Here is a 16,852-nt window from a genome sequence, read left to right on the forward strand (position 1 = left end):
TGTTATTGCCTATGTTTTGGTTTTGGGTTAGAGAGGAGATTTATATTTTTGACGTGGAGGTCTTCTATAAATTCCTTGTTGTAAAAACCGCAACCTTTATAGTGCATTTGCTTCTTGGGTTGGAAGGACATTAGATGTAGGCATTGTTGGCCGAACCAGTATTAAAACAGTGTTTTCTTTTCTCTATCCCTTCTCTTTTACATTACAGTTGACTTTAATTTTCATGCAGTCAACTACGTTTTTCCGCTGCTTACAAATTTTCATTACTTGCATTTCAAGAAAGTTCAAAAAGTTTCATACTTTGTTTTCAAGATTGTGAAAAGAACTTATTTTTGAAACAACACCAATTCACCCCCCCCCCCTCTTGGTGTAGAAAAGAAGCCTACCTGTTTCCAACACCATATATGTCATTGTAGGAGAAATAATGTCAAGTAACTTTTGCTTGATGGTGACTTTACCTCCAATGTTAACCTCATCGAATCATTCCTAAACCAAATGAGGTTCATATTAAATGGATAACTCTTGTTGGGATTCATTTGATTCAATATTTGAAAAACTCAATCTCGTCCACATTATATGAATTTCAGCCAAATGTATCACCCTAGGCTCATATCGTGCTAATTCACAAGCACAAGGGAGACCGAACGTTTGTCTTAATATGCATTTGTTAAGTCCCTGACAAGTGTACCAAATCGTTATCAAGTAATATAAATGGGTAACTCCAAGTATCGTTTTCCCAAATGACTCTTAGGCCTTACTTTTCATGGAAACTAATCGTGTAAAACTTGAGAAAAGAATTAGATTGGTGTTTGTATGCAAAGAAAAAAAGTAAACATGCAAATGCAATTATTCAATTGGCTTTAAGAAACTATGGATGAATGGAGTTGTTGGGGTTTACAATTTCATCTTATCCACCCTCATATATCTACTCTTCTTATTTAATTAGCTTATTTATCATATTGTCATGCAAACTTTCTTAGTCTATCACTAACTCAATCCCTTGGTGAAAAGAGCCTATTAGTAATTACCGGCTTGCTATCCCTAGCCTCCCCTAGCAATTAATAATGCATGATAAACGGAAGCAAAATACAATTGATCGTCCTACCCCTATCCCTAGGCGGTATTAACATAATCAAGGAATTCAACACCAGTTCATGACATTATTGTACGTCCCCGTATCAATAAAGACAAACAACATTTATCGAATGAGTTAAACGATAAAAGCACTAAGAAAAGGTGAAGAACCCAACAATTGATAAATCAAGCATATGCAAGCATATAAAATAAATAAGAATTTGGATATATGAGAGTTTCAAAAGATTACATTGTTCCCCAACAACCTAGGGTTTAGTTCACCATAATCATGGTGAAACTAGATGAAATATGATGAAAGAATGGAAGAAATAACCCTAAACTTGGTAGATTGGAGCCTAAGCATCCAAGGAACCTCCTCCAAGGTGTGTGGAATAGCTCTGGACGTTTCTCTCTACCAAAAGAATATGTTTTGATTCGCACTAGGGCTATATATAAGCCCAAAAAGATAACAGAAAGATTACAGAATCTAGCTAATAAAAACAGACAATCGCCCAGGTGCCTAAGTTCAGCACTCAGCGGTCTCCCTCTTGCCGCTTTGACCGCTCAATGGTTAGTTTTGCCGTTGAGCGGTTTCCCTATAATCGCTCTGAGCACTCAACGGTCCATTATGGCGCTCAGCGACTCACTTAACCCTTCTTTTCATCATTTTTCTCCTTCTTTCATGGGTCTAAGTCCACCTTTCTTCACTTCCATCTTTAATTCACCTTAAAACCCTATAAAACAATGTAAAACAAACATAATATATCTAAAACCAACTTTTGACTCTCACAAGACACAACTAAGTGTTTTACTTGATTTAAAGCTCATTCTAAGCCATAAAGAGTGTGTTTTAATATCAAATTTAAGTTTAAAAATAACGGTTTTTAGACCGTTATCAGCATCCATAACTGGAACTATCTAGTCCTATATGTTGTACTCGTTTCAATTCCTCAACAATGAGATCTAAAGCATATCTGGATTCACATTCAATAACTCTTTTGTATTTGATTCCTCTATAAGCTTCACTCATAAGATTGAGACTTTTTTTTTTTGAAGGATGCCTTCATGTTGTTATGTTGGAGGATAATAACGTTATGAACAACATCCTAACAAGAACAAAGATATGTCATACTACTGCCCACAACTTTCTTCAGAATCCAGTGAGCATACTCAACCCTGACGAAAATGAATCAATAATATTAAAAAATACTTAATAAACAACTAACTAAAATAAGATTAAAACATACTTGTATGTTGTTTGTGTTCCTTAAATGCATTACTTCATTTTGTCCAGGCCTTTATAAAGTATGTTTTACATGGAATAATCCAAGTATTATTGGCATATATTCAAAGAATAAAGCCCAGGAACTACAAGCGTATTGAAGGCGGTTGACATAGTCACCAAACATGATTTGATCTTCACAATCCATCATGTTTTCCCATGCCTTTATCACCACATCTCATGCCCCAACAGAATCAACTTACATTTTGCATTTGACTTTAACATTTTTCAGCATGTAGAAGCGGCATAGCATCTGATATGACTCAGGGAATACATTGGCAATGACATTCATCAAAGCCAAGTCTTTGTCACTCATAATGACTTTTCGATCGCCCTCAGATGTCAAAAATATTTCTTCCAATCTTTCCAAATCCCAAGTGAAATTATTTTGTCATTCACTTGATAAGAATGCAAATGTCGCTAAGAAGTTTGACCCTGTAGGCATCATACCAACAATCTTAAGAAAGGGAAGTCTATATCTGTTTATTTTGTTGGTAGAATTCATTAGCAAAACAATATTAAATGCGTTTAACAATTTTACTGCATAAAGATGTGTCAAAAAGAGGTCACTTACAGCCTCAGATTCATTGACACACCTATCACGATCCAACATCATCATATCTTGTTGCAGTTTAGTTCTCAACCTTCTCAATGATCGTTTGTACTCATACCTTACATTGAAGATTTTCTTAATCGTTGTAACATTACAATCATTATTTTAATTAAGAGTCAACAAAATATTTTCAGGCGTTACTTGACTCTTTATCATATTAATGATTATTCACTGAGATTTAATGTAAGATCCTACATGTAGATGTCTTTGACCGTGTGTTAGAATCTTGTAGGTTAATAAATAAGTGATATTTTGTGTAATTACCATGTGTTTATTAATTAAAGTTGTGTGGTAGGATAAAGACCTAGTGTACATGTCCTGTTTGGTGTGGGAAATGACTTGGTTGAGTTAAAAATGTAGAAATGTAAAGTAAGCAAATTGGAATAAGTTAAAACTATATTAAATGGTTATATTACTAACAAAATTATGTTGGCCTAGTTATATGTCTTGTATGTTGTTGGTGTGCGATGTAAGGAGACACGGTCTCAAACTTGGTTGAGTCTAAACGATGTTTTTATTTTTTATTTTCTACATTTATTGCTTTTCTTTTTGGTTATTGAAAACACCTTATGGGCCAAAACTCGTGAGAGAGAAAAATTATTCGAGAAAACCTTTTCTGGTTTCCTTCTTCCTTCTTTTTCATTTAATTTTTCCTTCATCAAAATCATAAATTCTAGGAAAGGGAGAAGTGTTGGTGGAACTAGGGAAAGAAAAACATTGAATGCTTGGATATAAAACGTTTAGGTGAGTGAATGAGAGTTATGGAAGAGAAATGTAAGATTCGAGAAATTCATATCATTTTATACCTAATATATTTATTAGAATATCTTTTAAATAATTTTTATTTTAGTATCTTGATATTAGGAACTGTATAGTAAGAAAAAATTTTAATGTGTAAGTGTTAGACAGTGTAAAATAATTAAATAGTTAAATTAAAATGTATAAATCCAATATAGGTGATAAGAAGACATTAAATAAATATTAAATAGGTAATATATTAGTGAAAAGTAACTTGGAGCATAACTTGTATATTTTATTTTGGTTTAATGTCTCGATAGGTCTCTATTTTTGTCCAAAATCTTAAATAGGACCATTTCTTTTTTGGCGTCTCAATTGGGTCCTTATTTTTGTAAAATTGAATCAAATAGGGTCTTTCCGTCAAATTGATCAGACGGTGTTAAGTATTGTGTGACCTGGCATGCTGACAGTGTTGTTTTAATACACGTGTCATTAAAAATGTGGGTGAATTCTATATTTTAAATTTTGAATTAAAAAATTGTTAAAAGAGTGGAAATTCAATTATAGAAAGGGCAAAGTTGGCAAAGTTGGAAATTCAATTACAAAAAGTCTTATTCTCTCTACAATTGCGATATGGAAATGAAATTGGGGAAATTTTGAGTTTTAGGGCTCATCACTCATCCACAAAGTTGTTTGAGTAGAAGACGATGAAGACGATGGAGAGCGCCGCCACCTCTACCTACACCTCCACCACCTTCTTCAACAAGAAACGAGAGGATTACATGGGTTATGCAGTTCATAGCCAAGTCATGAATATCAAGCAAGAAATTGAGAAAATAAAGCACCCTTCACTGCAGCTACACATCAGGCGTGCCCTTCTCAGAGATGTCAATTGTCTTCGCTCTCGCTCGCCACTGGCATTAGCAGAGAGTGCTATCCTTGGATGTTAGGTCACCACGACATCATGCATATCTGATAACGGTTGAAAAACTGTTATTTTTATACTTAATTTTGATACTTAATACACCCTTTTTGACTTAGAAACTTGCTTGGACTCATGATTTTACTTTAGTTTTGTGAATAGGAGAGTTGAGGATATGCTTTATGATTTTATCACTAAATTCCCTAGATTTTGTAGGTTTATTGAATGATATGAAAGAAGGGTTGAAGTATCAAGGAGTTGTAGTGCAGAAAAGTCAAACAGAATGCAGAAAAGTCAACCAGATTGCAAAAAATCGAAGTGCTGAATAATCCGCTGGCGCTAAGCGATGGCGCTGCTGATGAAGTTCATTGTTTCTCACTTGAGCGACGCCGCTGGGGGGCCATTCTGAGTGTCGCACCTATCGTCGAGTAGTGTACTAATGGGCCTAGGCCAAAGTTCTATTAATTTTTTGTGCTATATATAGACCTAGACGAATTAGATGGGTATCTTTTGACAGGAAGAGACGCATAAACACTCTCTTCACCCCTCGGAGGCAGAATTTGGATGTGGGAGCTCCAATCTATCAAATCTAGGGTTTATCTTTTCATTCTTTTCATTATTTTCATCTAGTTTTACCATGATTATGGTGAACTAAACCTCCATTGTTGTTAGGGAACGATGTAATCCTATTTGAAACTCTCTTGTATTGAAATTCTTACTTTATTCACATGCTTTATTTAGCAATAGTTTGAGTTTTTTCCTCCATTAGATTTTCATGCTTTGTTTAAGACATTATTCAATAACATAATCTTTGATTCTTTCTATATGGACACGTATAGTTAGGTCTAGACATGAGGAAATTCTCTTGATAGCAATATTACCTTGACATAGGAATAGGAGGATCAATTACCTAAAACTTCTGTGCGAATGTAATGCATGAATAATTACTAGGGAGACTAGACATGGTAAACTAGTAATTATGAGTAGACTCTATACATCAAGATATTGATAGTAGGGGATTTTAGAAAGTGGCATGAACATTGATAAAGAAGCCGAATTCGATAAGAATAGTAGATATTAGATAGTGGATTAGGATGAAACTGTAAACCCCAACAACACCATTCATCTATATCATTCAATTGTCAATTGATCAATTCCACATGCATGTTTATTTTCCATTATGTATTTAAAACTCAAATTATTGTTTAATCAAGTCTTATGATGTCAAAACATCACACGAACGTTTAGGCCCAAGAGTCTTGGGAGACGATACTCAGACTTACCGTTTTACACTTGCCGAAGTCTTAACAATATCATACAGTTACAGGCACACATGCACATAAAATGTTCTATGCTTAGAGAGACAAACTTCCCTTCTTTGAAGTTTGAACTTTATTATAAATCCCTTTTTTCTTCCTTTTTAGCCTCTTTCTTTTTTTGTTTTTTCGTTTCTTTCTTCGTAGCTTTTATGTTCTTGTGACTTTCTTCTACATGTTTTTGGTGGTAAATATTGTGACATGCTTTATTTGAAGTTTCTTCCTCGCTTTTGAACTCACAATTCTTTTATATGCTTAATTGTTTGGTCGAGAAAATTTGTTGTCTCCTGTTACACTTTTCTTTTCTTTTTTTTTTTCTTTTCTTCTTGTGTGAAAAATGAACAGCGCTTGACATGGATGAGTGCTAAGTCCTAAAACTCAAAACTTCTCCAATTTTATTTCCATATCGCAATTGCAGAGAAAACAGGGCTTTTTGTAATTGAATTTCCAACTTTGTCAACTTTACCCTTTTTGTAATTGAATTTTCACTCTTTTAACTTAATTTTTTAATTCAAAATTTAAAATAATAGAATTCAGGTTTTTAATGACAAGTGTATTAAAACCACACTATCAAAATGCTAGGTGACACAATATTTACCAGGAACCCACGCAAAAAAAAAAAGAGTCTTATTTGAGATTCTAGATGAAAATAAGGAACGATTGGAACATGGGGGTTGATCCCTGTACCTCCACATTTTTGGCTTTCCATCTCCCCATTTTTTTTTTATTTTTTTAAATTTTTTTATATTACAAATATAACTTTTTTGTACTCTATAATTTACTTTTTTAACCCTCTTTTATTTACTTAACCCTAGATTTACTTTTCCATTTTCAATTTCACTCACTCTCTTACGGTAACACAACACCTCCACTCCCATTTTCAATTTCACTCCTCCCTCAGGCTAACACAACACCCCCACCCGTTTCCCTTCACTCTAATTTTCATTGTTTAAACTCTGAATCCCAACTCCAGTCCTCTATTCATCTGTGCATTTCGTGGTGGTGCGGCCTGGGTGTGCGGCGGTGCAGCGACAATGGTGCTTCATTTCTGGCGGTTGGTCTTCGAGAGGTTAGTTTTTGGTCTCTTTTTTCGCTTGATAGAGAAGCTTTTGTTCGGTTTCTTCTTCGCGCATGTATGTTGTTGGTTTCTGCCCACCAGAGCTTATTTTTTCGTTTCGTTTCTTGAGTGTTGACATTTTTGCTTGTTTGGTTTTTAATGTATGTATTATAGCGTTTCAGTGTTGCTTTGTGTATGCGGGTTCTGTTTTTCTGGATTTCAGGGATAGGAGGAAGAAGACGCCAAGCATCTGAAACGGTTGTGGATATCCACGGATATCGACATCCGTTCAAGTCCAAACGGATCCGTTTGTGCCTCGACTTTTATTTATTTTTGTTTTTAGTTTATTTTATCTACTAATTTAAGTTTACTTTTTTATTTTCAAATAATTTTGTTACATAATTATTTTATTTTAATTTTTTTATTTTATTAGTTTATTGTATTTTTAATTAATTTATAAAGTATTTAAATTTAGTGTTTTTTCCTTCCACCAAGTCAAGGATTCTCAAAAAAAAAAAAAAGAGAGAGTAAAGAATAATTGGAAGAAACAACGATGAAACAAAACCACAGTGTGAGAAAAAAAAATTAAGTTTTTTCCGTTAGAAAATTATAATTAAAATTAACTTATAAAATAAATATTACTTAAGGTATAATAGGAATATAAATAGAAAATAAAAATATAAATAAAAAAAAAGGGATAAAAAGGAGATGGGGGAGGTGAGGCCAAAAGTGTAGAGATACCGGCATCAACGACCTTGGAACATTAAACCTCCTATTTTTTTTCTTGCGTTTTATTTTTTTTATTTTTGTTTTGGTTTTTTTTTTTTTTTCATTTTTTTCCTCTTTTCTTGTTTCCTCTCTTCTCTTTCTTCTTCCTAGATGGAAACACGGGCATGAATGGCGCAAGGAATCCAATGCCCAGGGGAAATAACGGAAAGGAGAAATTAAGAGGAGGATAGGTAGGGTTTCGAGAAGAGTTTTGGAGAAGAAGAATCCAAGGGCGGAGAATTAAATTCTAGGGTTCGAGTTCTTTTTGGGGTGCTAGAGAGAGCTTATAAATAGGACAAGCAAGGGTTTGAACACACCAAAGCAACTGATTCTGGTATTTACAAGTGAGGGTTTGAGTGAGTGGGAGACGTGTGTGGGGCTTACGGAGTTGGTGGAAGTGTTGTGCGTAGAGGACGAACAAAGTTTCAAGGTATGGGGAGCTTGTCTTTTCTTGTTTTCATAACCTCTAAATGTCTAAAAAAAATTGGTGTTCGTGGTTTAATTCTTTGGGTCCATTTTCGTTATGTGGATTGTTCTAAAAATTTTATGATATCAGGGGCTATCTTGGTTTGAATTGGATGTTCGAAATGTAATAATGTATGATTTCTATTGAGTATCTATATTCGGTTTTGTGATATCAAAGATGATTGTAATATGCAAATAATATAATCCTACTTGTTTTTAAGACTGTAGCAATAAATGATAGATACGAGAAGGAAACGTGATTAGCTTCTGGTATGCTAGGTGATTGTTGAAATTAGTAAAACTGTTTTACACATGATAGCACTATATAAGAAGAGTAGGTATGATAGTGTGACACAAACTGTAATAATTGTTGATGAACTTGGGTGGTGGATAACTGAAGTTACTGTCTAAAGTAACTTATTTGTATAGAATCTAATGCTTACTAGGTTAAATTGTTTGGAAAAAATATTGTATGTATGATCTGTGATGAGACGCCTGTGTAATCTATTTGCTGCATGATTCTTATGGTAATTAGTTTTACACAATTTCATTGGGCTAGTAGTTTTGGGGAGTGTAAGGGGTGCTAAACCTTAGTGTTGGATGTAAACAAAATTACAAAGATTCTGTGGATGCACGTGAATTTTCTTATGGATGTGAATGTTGGTTGGATAATTTCTTTTTTTTTTCTTTCTGTGAACATTATTTTATTGGATTCTAAATATATAATTCTTGTGCTGTTAGTATAGTGGAAGTAAATCCAGGTATGAAATTTTGACTTTAGTTTAAGGAATTAACCTTTTTGTCCAATTAGTTTGGTTGTGGTATTGAGATAAGGCTGGAAAGGCTTGTTGTTTCTGGTTGAGAAACAAATGTGCATCTACTGTTTTGAGGATAGGTTATTAGTGCTTGTGTGGTTACGTTTATCAAATCCAAACGTTGCAATTTGATGTATTAAATGGTGCTAAGTTCTGAAACAGTATTGAAAAGATAATTTGTGTTTGGAAGTTGAAGTGAAGTGGCTGTTTTTAGTTTTAGGTATGCAACGTGATGCCTGAAAAAAGAAAAAACAATTCCTGATGCAGAGTTGTTTTGTTCTGGTTAGGAAATATTAGTTCTAAACTTTGAAATGGTAGTTACGTGCATAAGTTGACAGTGCCTTTTATCTCTTTTACTCATAGATGTTTATTGGTTTTATGATTGATAAGTTCCTCAAAATCAGTACATAGCCCTGCACTGTATTTTCACGTGAAAATTGGTGTGCTGTTGAGTTTGATTTTCTGAAATTTTTGGTTTGAAAAGTGAAATTAAAAACTGGTTTGGTGCTGGAACTTTTGACTAGGTAAAAATATATAAGTATGGCCGTTAAAATTGATTAAATGCAACGATTTTTTTTTTGTGTTGAATAATACTAATTCAGAATGTTATTTTGTTAGCTAAATGTATGGTGTGTTTTAAGAAATTTTGATTGGTCATATTTGGTGTTTCAAATCTTTGACTCATGTGGGGTGTGTATGGACTGTTTTGGACTGATAAGGTAGTGTTTAAGTGGCTGTTTGGGTTGATTAATATGCTGATTGTGAGTTGTAAGCCCTTTGTTGTGTGATTGGTGCATAGTTTGGTCGTAGTGTAGCAAGACTCACGGCCTAGTGGTTCAAAGCTGCCAGTGTTTTTTTTTCTTTGGTCTCTTTTAAGTGTTTAAACCTAGGAAACATGTTTGGGGGCTGTCTCACCTCTTCTAATTGATGGGACAGATATGTGATTGGTAATGATTTCTCTTGAATATATTTCTAATTTGCTATTATATGGTTAACTCTGATGCATGAATTATCAATACCTGAAATTGGGGGATGCTATATGAATGATTTAGAAGCTGTTTTGACTTGTTCACTATAGTACTGTCTATAGAAATATCACTATATAAACTGGAAGTGTGGGTTTTGCAGTACTGTTCTGCTTATTGTTATTAGTTGTTATCACATAATTTCTAACCACATATGTGTGCTGGCAAACAAATGATGTTTGCTTTGGGCTGTCGGGTTACGCGTTATATGGGTGTTTGATGATCTATGCATGCAATTTGTTGATAATAGATGTTTGATATTCTAATAATGGTTTGGGCGTGGGTTGTTGCATAGATGTTTGGTTGTCTGAAGTTGTGTATTAAATATGCTTGGAACAAAAATTTTTGAAGTTGAGGGAATGTAAGACCTAGGAAATTCGTATCATTCTGTACATAATATAATTATTAGAATATCTTTCAAATAATTTTTATTTTAGTATCTTGGTATTAGAAATTGTGTGGTAGGAGAAAAGTTTTGTGTGCAAGTGTTAGATGGTGTAAAATAATTACGTAGTTGAATTAAAATGTGTAAATCCTAAATAGGTAAAAAAGAAGACCTTAAATAGATATTAAATAAGTAGTATACAGCGAAAACAATCTGGCCTAGTGGTAATGTGCGTGTGCATATTATTTCAAAAGACGACTCTGCCATGATTTGTTGAGGAAACCCTTATTAACTTTGATCAAGGAATAATTCTAACTAGCATTCTAATCAACGTTAGTTGAAAGACAACCTTAACTAACATCAACTAAAAATAATTTCGATTGGTGTAACTCAAATTTTTTTTTTGACGCATGAAACAACATTTTAGGTTGACAGTTGATTGGTTTATATTGTTTGGTACATTCCAACTTAAATGTTAACCTGAAATGTCATTTAATGCGTAAAAACAATTTAATGACTTGGAGTGAGATTATTACATCTATTATTTTTTAAATTTAGAAGCTGAAATATATTAAAATTTAAAAGATAAACAAATTTCAATTTTACATTCAAATTTAAGAATTAAAAACCTATTTAATCTCAAAACTACGCTAAGTTAAGGTATAACCATTGATCTATAAGTATAACATCCACAACTAAATTTATATTTACCGAATGAATTTAAATATTTGTTTTCAGTTAGTGGAGTAGACTCTTTATAGTAGAAAATAGTTTGTAATGAAAATAGGTTTCTGTATGATCTGCCAAAACAAAAATAAAGAGAATGGGGTTTAAATAGTTTAAATAAAAGTAAGGGGTGCAAATAGTAGGGCCCTTATACTTTTTTCAGAGCATGTGTTGTTTGGACATTCCTTGATTCCTGCGATACAGGGGGAGACAGAGGAGGCTAGCGAGACAACCTCGGCGCGGTTGTGGTCTAACATCAAACACCCAAGAACTGTTCTCTTCAAACGACGTCGTTACAGCAGAATCCTTCGACTTTGGTGGCACTCTAATTCCCGATATGCAATTAGCACGATGGCGAAACTTGTCGTCTCTGAATACTCCCGTTATTCCTTCTCTCACGCGTTTATCCGAGTTTCATTCCACTCCTTGTACCTGTCAAAATTGGAAGAACAAATTCAGCTCCGTGAGTTTTTTTTTTTTTTTTTTTTTTTCTGATTTCAAAAGGCGATTCTTTTCTTCGTGTTGAGCTCTGTCGTTCTTCTTCTTGATATTATTATATTGAGTTTGGGTTGGTTATGTATCATCTTTTTCTGTTTGGGTTGTTTATGTTCACGTTTCTTCTTAGATGACTTATTTTTCTAGTAAAGAGAAACAATTACAGTGGTTTTTTTTTTCTTTTTTTCCTAGGGTAACAGGTTGTTTTAGTAAAGGACCAAAACCCTGTAAAAGTGTGTTTGGTCTGGTAAAACTAAAGCACCAAAGATTTTGTTTGATTCGCTGGCAACTTCAACAGAACTAGAATCATCAATACACATTTCTTCTCAAAGATCATTCGATTGAAGTCCAAGCACAAATTAGGAGACAATTGTAGGCTAAAGAGAGTGAAATTCAGATCAGAATAATCGATGGGTAATTTGCTTGTGAAGAAACCAAAGGTCACAGATGTTGATAAAGCAATCCTCGCTCTCAAGACCCAGAGACGCAAACTCGCACAATATCAACAGAAGGTTTCCCTCTTTCTCCAAAAATCATTTTTTTTCTCTGATTGAATTTTATGTTACAAGACAATAGGGTAAAAAAATATGATCAGTAGAGATGCACGTAGATGAATTTGGATCTTTTGGAATCTTTTCATGGCTAGTTCCGATGAATAAATGTTTACTCAATTGTATTTCACAACTATGCATATAATTGCTGCGTCTGCTGTAAGCCTCTAACCAAATACACCATATAACAGCAAACATTGCATGCTTTCATAATGTTACAAACCTCTTATCCATGTTAAACTCTTAGAAAACTAACTCATAAAAATTACTGCTACTTCACGGATTGGTTCACCTCAAAAGAGAGCCTACACCAAAATACACACCAAAAACTGAAAGTAGTACAAGAAAGAAAGCAAGAATAGGCTTAAATGAACAAAAGCTAAACTCAAGAGGAGTTAAGTGTGACAAAACTGAGAACAACCAAGAAAGACAAACAAGAAATTAAAAGTTAAGAAACAAGGTTAAGCACACAACGAGAAACACCTAAGGAAAGACACTAGAATAGATGAATAAAACCAAAACAACTAGAAATTGAATGACATGCTTCTTGTTCTCTTTGGTTGATTGCTAATGATGATGCATATAGTCACTCTTTTAGCTCAAACCCAAGACACAATGCTTGCTGGAAAATATATTTTACTGCACCAAAAACAGATTCCAAACTCAAGCAATTAAATCACACCAAAACACTTGGTAGTAGTGGTCATGTGCACATATTTTTCATGTATTTTTCTTGGCTCTTTTGGCACTTCTTTTCTATTTTTTCTTTTAACTCTTTTGAAGCTCTTTTAAAAGTTTTTCCAGCACCAAAACAGTACCACTACTCCACAATTTTCACATATATTTTGCACGTGAACAAGAAGCAACTTAAAATGGAAAGAAACCTAATGGAAACAAAAAGGTAGAATATGAAACTCAACAAAACATAATGGAAAACACAAGGGCAAACAAAAATAATCTAAGCTTTGATTACCAAATGATGGAATAATATCCTTGAAGCTATATGACTAAAGCAAGGTGGATACTTCCAAATGGGTTGGTGGTTGCAGAAGCTTGATGGTGGTGAGAATGTTTTGCACATATGGTGTGTTTGATGTGGTGAGATGGTGGCTCCTCCTCTAAACTATATGACTCAAGCAATGAGAGAGACTATGTTGGTGTTTAATGTGCTCTCAAGAGAGGTTGGGCCAACTCAAGACGAAGGATGGCTAAAGGAAACCTAAAAATGGTGCTCTGGCCTTGATGACCTAAGTTGAGTAGTATGGCACAAATTTGGCAGCATAACAATACTAAATTCAAAGGTGAATTTACATAGGGGAGACACTTCTATTTATTAGCTTAGGTAACCCCGAAGGTGTCTCCAAATTATAAAAGCAAAACCCTAATACTCTAACTTGGAGACCAAGGTAAAATCCTTTCTATTAGGGGGGATGACACATGATCACTACTAAGGAGAAATCCTCTCTAGTAGGAGCATGGCACATTGTCACTACTAAGGAGAAATCCTCTCCATTAGGAGCATGCCACATGGCAAGAGCATGTGTCTCACAAAAGAGAGCAACTTAGAGATCACTCTAGCCAAGGACCCACAAGCTTCTAGAAGGTTTGCTCTCCAAGGTAGGTTTTTACCCTAGATCCATGTGTCTCCTTAGAACTCATCTCCTCTAAGCCCAAAACCCTACACTACAACATGAGGCCCAAATACAAGGCCCAAAAGAAACCCTGGACTACTTGGCCGCATGGCAAGAGCATGTGTCTCACAAAAGAGAGCAACTTAGAGATCACTCTAGCCAAGGACCCACATGCTTCTGGAAGGTTTGCTCTCCAAGCTAGGTTTTTACCCTAGATCCATGTGTCTCCTTAGGCCCCATCTCCTCTAAAGCCCAAAACCCTATGCTACAACATGAGACCCAAATACAAGGCCCAAAAGAAACCCTAGACTACTTGGTCCATTATACAAGGCCTAAAATAAACCTAATCTACTAAGAATTTATTGATGGCCTATGATGATATGTGTTTAGGCCCACCTTTCACAGATGACTCCAACTCTTCTTGAATATGTTTGGTCATGGCTAAGGGGTATACCATAATATGTTTCCGTTCTTATGCTATTTCATTTTTTTCTATCATTTTGTGTTTTCCAGCTTGATGCAGTTATTGAAGCAGAAAAACAGGCTGCACGAGATTTGATTCGTGAAAAGAAGAAGGACAGGGCCTTGCTAGCACTGAAGAAAAAGAAGACACAAGAAGAATTGTTGAAGCAAGTTGATACTTGGCTTATAAATGTTGAGCAGCAAGTAATATTTTTATATTATTATTCTGTCATTTGTATATTCTGTCTTTGTTTTTGTTTCATTTTGATCCATCAGTAATAACTATACTATTACCTGTTTGCATCATATATGGCTTTACAATTATCTGTTTCTTTGCAATAATCAGAGGAGATTATTGTGAATTAACATTGCTGTCCTTTTACTTGATTATACACCTATAGGCTATAACAATCTTCTTTTTCAGTTAGCAGATATTGAACTGGCAAGCAAGCAGAAGGCTGTGTTTGAAAGTTTGAAGGCTGGTAATGATGCAATGAAAGCCATACAAAGTGAGATAGACATTGATGATGTACAAAAACTTATGGATGACACTGCTGAAGCTAAAGCCTATCAAGATGTGAGTTTTGACTTTACTATTGTGGTTACACTTCAGTTTTCCTCCTTACGAAAACTGATTTCCATGTCTGGCTTTTTTTATATTGAGGGTTTTCCTTTTTTGGGAAGGTAGATGAAGGTGAGGGGTGTTCAAACGTGTTTACAGCTGCTATAGCACCATTGCATTGTGAAGTTCTTTGAATCCATGATTGCAACTCCTTTTGCTAGAAGTGTTTAGGCATGTCACCTACATCCTCTTGTTATCTATAGGGAGTCTCTGCCTAATTGAAATTTTGAATAATTATTATGCTAATTTATACGCATTTTATCTTTTATATGAATACATAGAGCACAGTTTTTTCTTATACATATATAATTGGTATATGTAATATATTCCAGCTGCTATGTAACTTCCATAATTTGCCCACGTTGCTATCCACTATATGATACAGCGGATTGTTGGCTTTCTGCCATTTTCTGATATCTAAGATTGATAAAACCGGGCCTTGAAAGTGCTATTATTATTTGGCTGCTACTTTTCTGTTACTATTTTTCATATGCCTTGTTTATATTTGATGCTCACTGATGGTTGCCATAATTTTGTTGAACGTGAAGGAAATTAATGCGATACTGGGGGAAAAATTATCAGCAGAAGATGAGGAGGAGATTTTAGCGGAATTTGAAGACTTGGAAACCCAGGTATATGTTTTCCCAGTTCTTATAAGTTGGTATTAGTTCTACCTTTTACTCTCTCCAATATAAATATCATCCATTCAAATTGTTCCTATTGAATTTTCGATTTAATCATAATAACAGTATGGATTATGGAAGGGATATAAATTGTTGTGCTTCATTTTAACCCTTTTCACACATACTGTACATCTTTAGAAGAACGGTATGAGCATATTATTATTGTGCTAGCCAAGGCTAATAGAGCTTCTTATAGGTTAAATTTGCCAACTTTTTGTTGTTAAGATGAATGGGGATCTAATATTATTTGTGGCATCTAACTGTAAGGTAGGCTTGGCAATTCTCCTAGTAAAAGCGTGGGATTCAATTGTGTTTGCCTGTATGCAAAGTTTTGAGTTAGTGATTGACTGCAGAGATAATGAATTTGGAATAGGAATGATACATATAACAAATGGTCGCAAAAACAATTCTGAATGAAAGAGGCTTAGATATAGAAATTTGACAGAGTTCATTTTGTTGCTTCAGCTTACAGTCCAAGATCTTCCCGAAGTTCCTCAATCAGCTCATGAAGAAATCGAAGAAAAGTTGGACCTTCCTGATGTCCCAACCAAAGCACCAGTTACCAGTGATGCTGAAGTATCTACGAAAAGAAAAGGTATCTTCCACTTCCTTCTTGTCCACTTCCCAAGCAGAGATAAAAGAAGAAAAGAAATTATCTAACTTTTAATTAATTACTTATTATGCAAACAGTTATGGAGGAACCATTGGCAGCTTGAAGAACACTGCGACCAAAAACACGTGAATTCTCTGTAAACCAACGCTTGCAATATGACTTTGTGTTTGCCTGTAACTTAGAGATTTCTCTTGCAAAATTTCTGCACCTACTGAGTTTGATTGATTTATTTGCAGTGGCATTTAATTTGTATAGATTTCCATGTATAATTATACATGACTTTTAACAAGAGCTATAGACTGATTCATATGTTTTGTTCCCCTCCTTCCTCCCTTTTTCGACTACTTTCACATTATTTACGTCAGATACTCCAAGGTTAACCGAAAATGTTTACCAATCCAAAATTCTTGGTTGATGATGTTGTGCCATTCGTTGGTGCCTTCCTTGTCCATGTGGAAACATTGATTACAAGGTTATACCAAAAATATTGAATTGTTTGTAGTTCAGTTTTAAAAAACTTAACTTCTAAAGTTAACTACCCATTAACAAAAAACTATATCTTTTTATACTTTTCACTTGTTTGAGAGTTTTTAAAGTTGTACTTTAATT

The 16,852-nt window shown here is 34.3% G+C and overlaps 1 protein-coding gene across 2 annotated transcripts; it reads left to right on the top strand.

Annotated features, from left to right (window-relative positions):
* Window positions 1-7,765: 7,765 nt before the first annotated feature.
* Window positions 7,766-16,563, top strand: LOC106779741 (vacuolar protein sorting-associated protein 20 homolog 2-like). 2 transcript variants are annotated; one of them, XM_014667924.2, is made up of 7 exons: window positions 7,766-8,200; window positions 11,874-12,193; window positions 14,377-14,529; window positions 14,750-14,902; window positions 15,496-15,579; window positions 16,096-16,225; window positions 16,321-16,563. In XM_014667924.2, exons 2-7 carry the CDS (start codon window positions 12,092-12,094, stop codon window positions 16,344-16,346), a joined length of 648 nt encoding a protein of 215 aa, XP_014523410.1. In that variant the 5' UTR covers window positions 7,766-8,200; window positions 11,874-12,091; the 3' UTR covers window positions 16,347-16,563. The 2 variants fall into 2 exon arrangements, with proteins under 2 accessions (XP_014523410.1, XP_014523409.1); XM_014667923.2 differs by lacking the exon at window positions 7,766-8,200 and adding an exon at window positions 11,507-11,649.
* Window positions 16,564-16,852: the final 289 nt, after the last annotated feature.

The sequence above is a fragment of the Vigna radiata genome, unplaced genomic scaffold (assembly GCF_000741045.1).
Source record: "Vigna radiata var. radiata cultivar VC1973A unplaced genomic scaffold, Vradiata_ver6 scaffold_160, whole genome shotgun sequence".
Taxonomy (NCBI): Eukaryota; Viridiplantae; Streptophyta; class Magnoliopsida; order Fabales; family Fabaceae; genus Vigna; species Vigna radiata.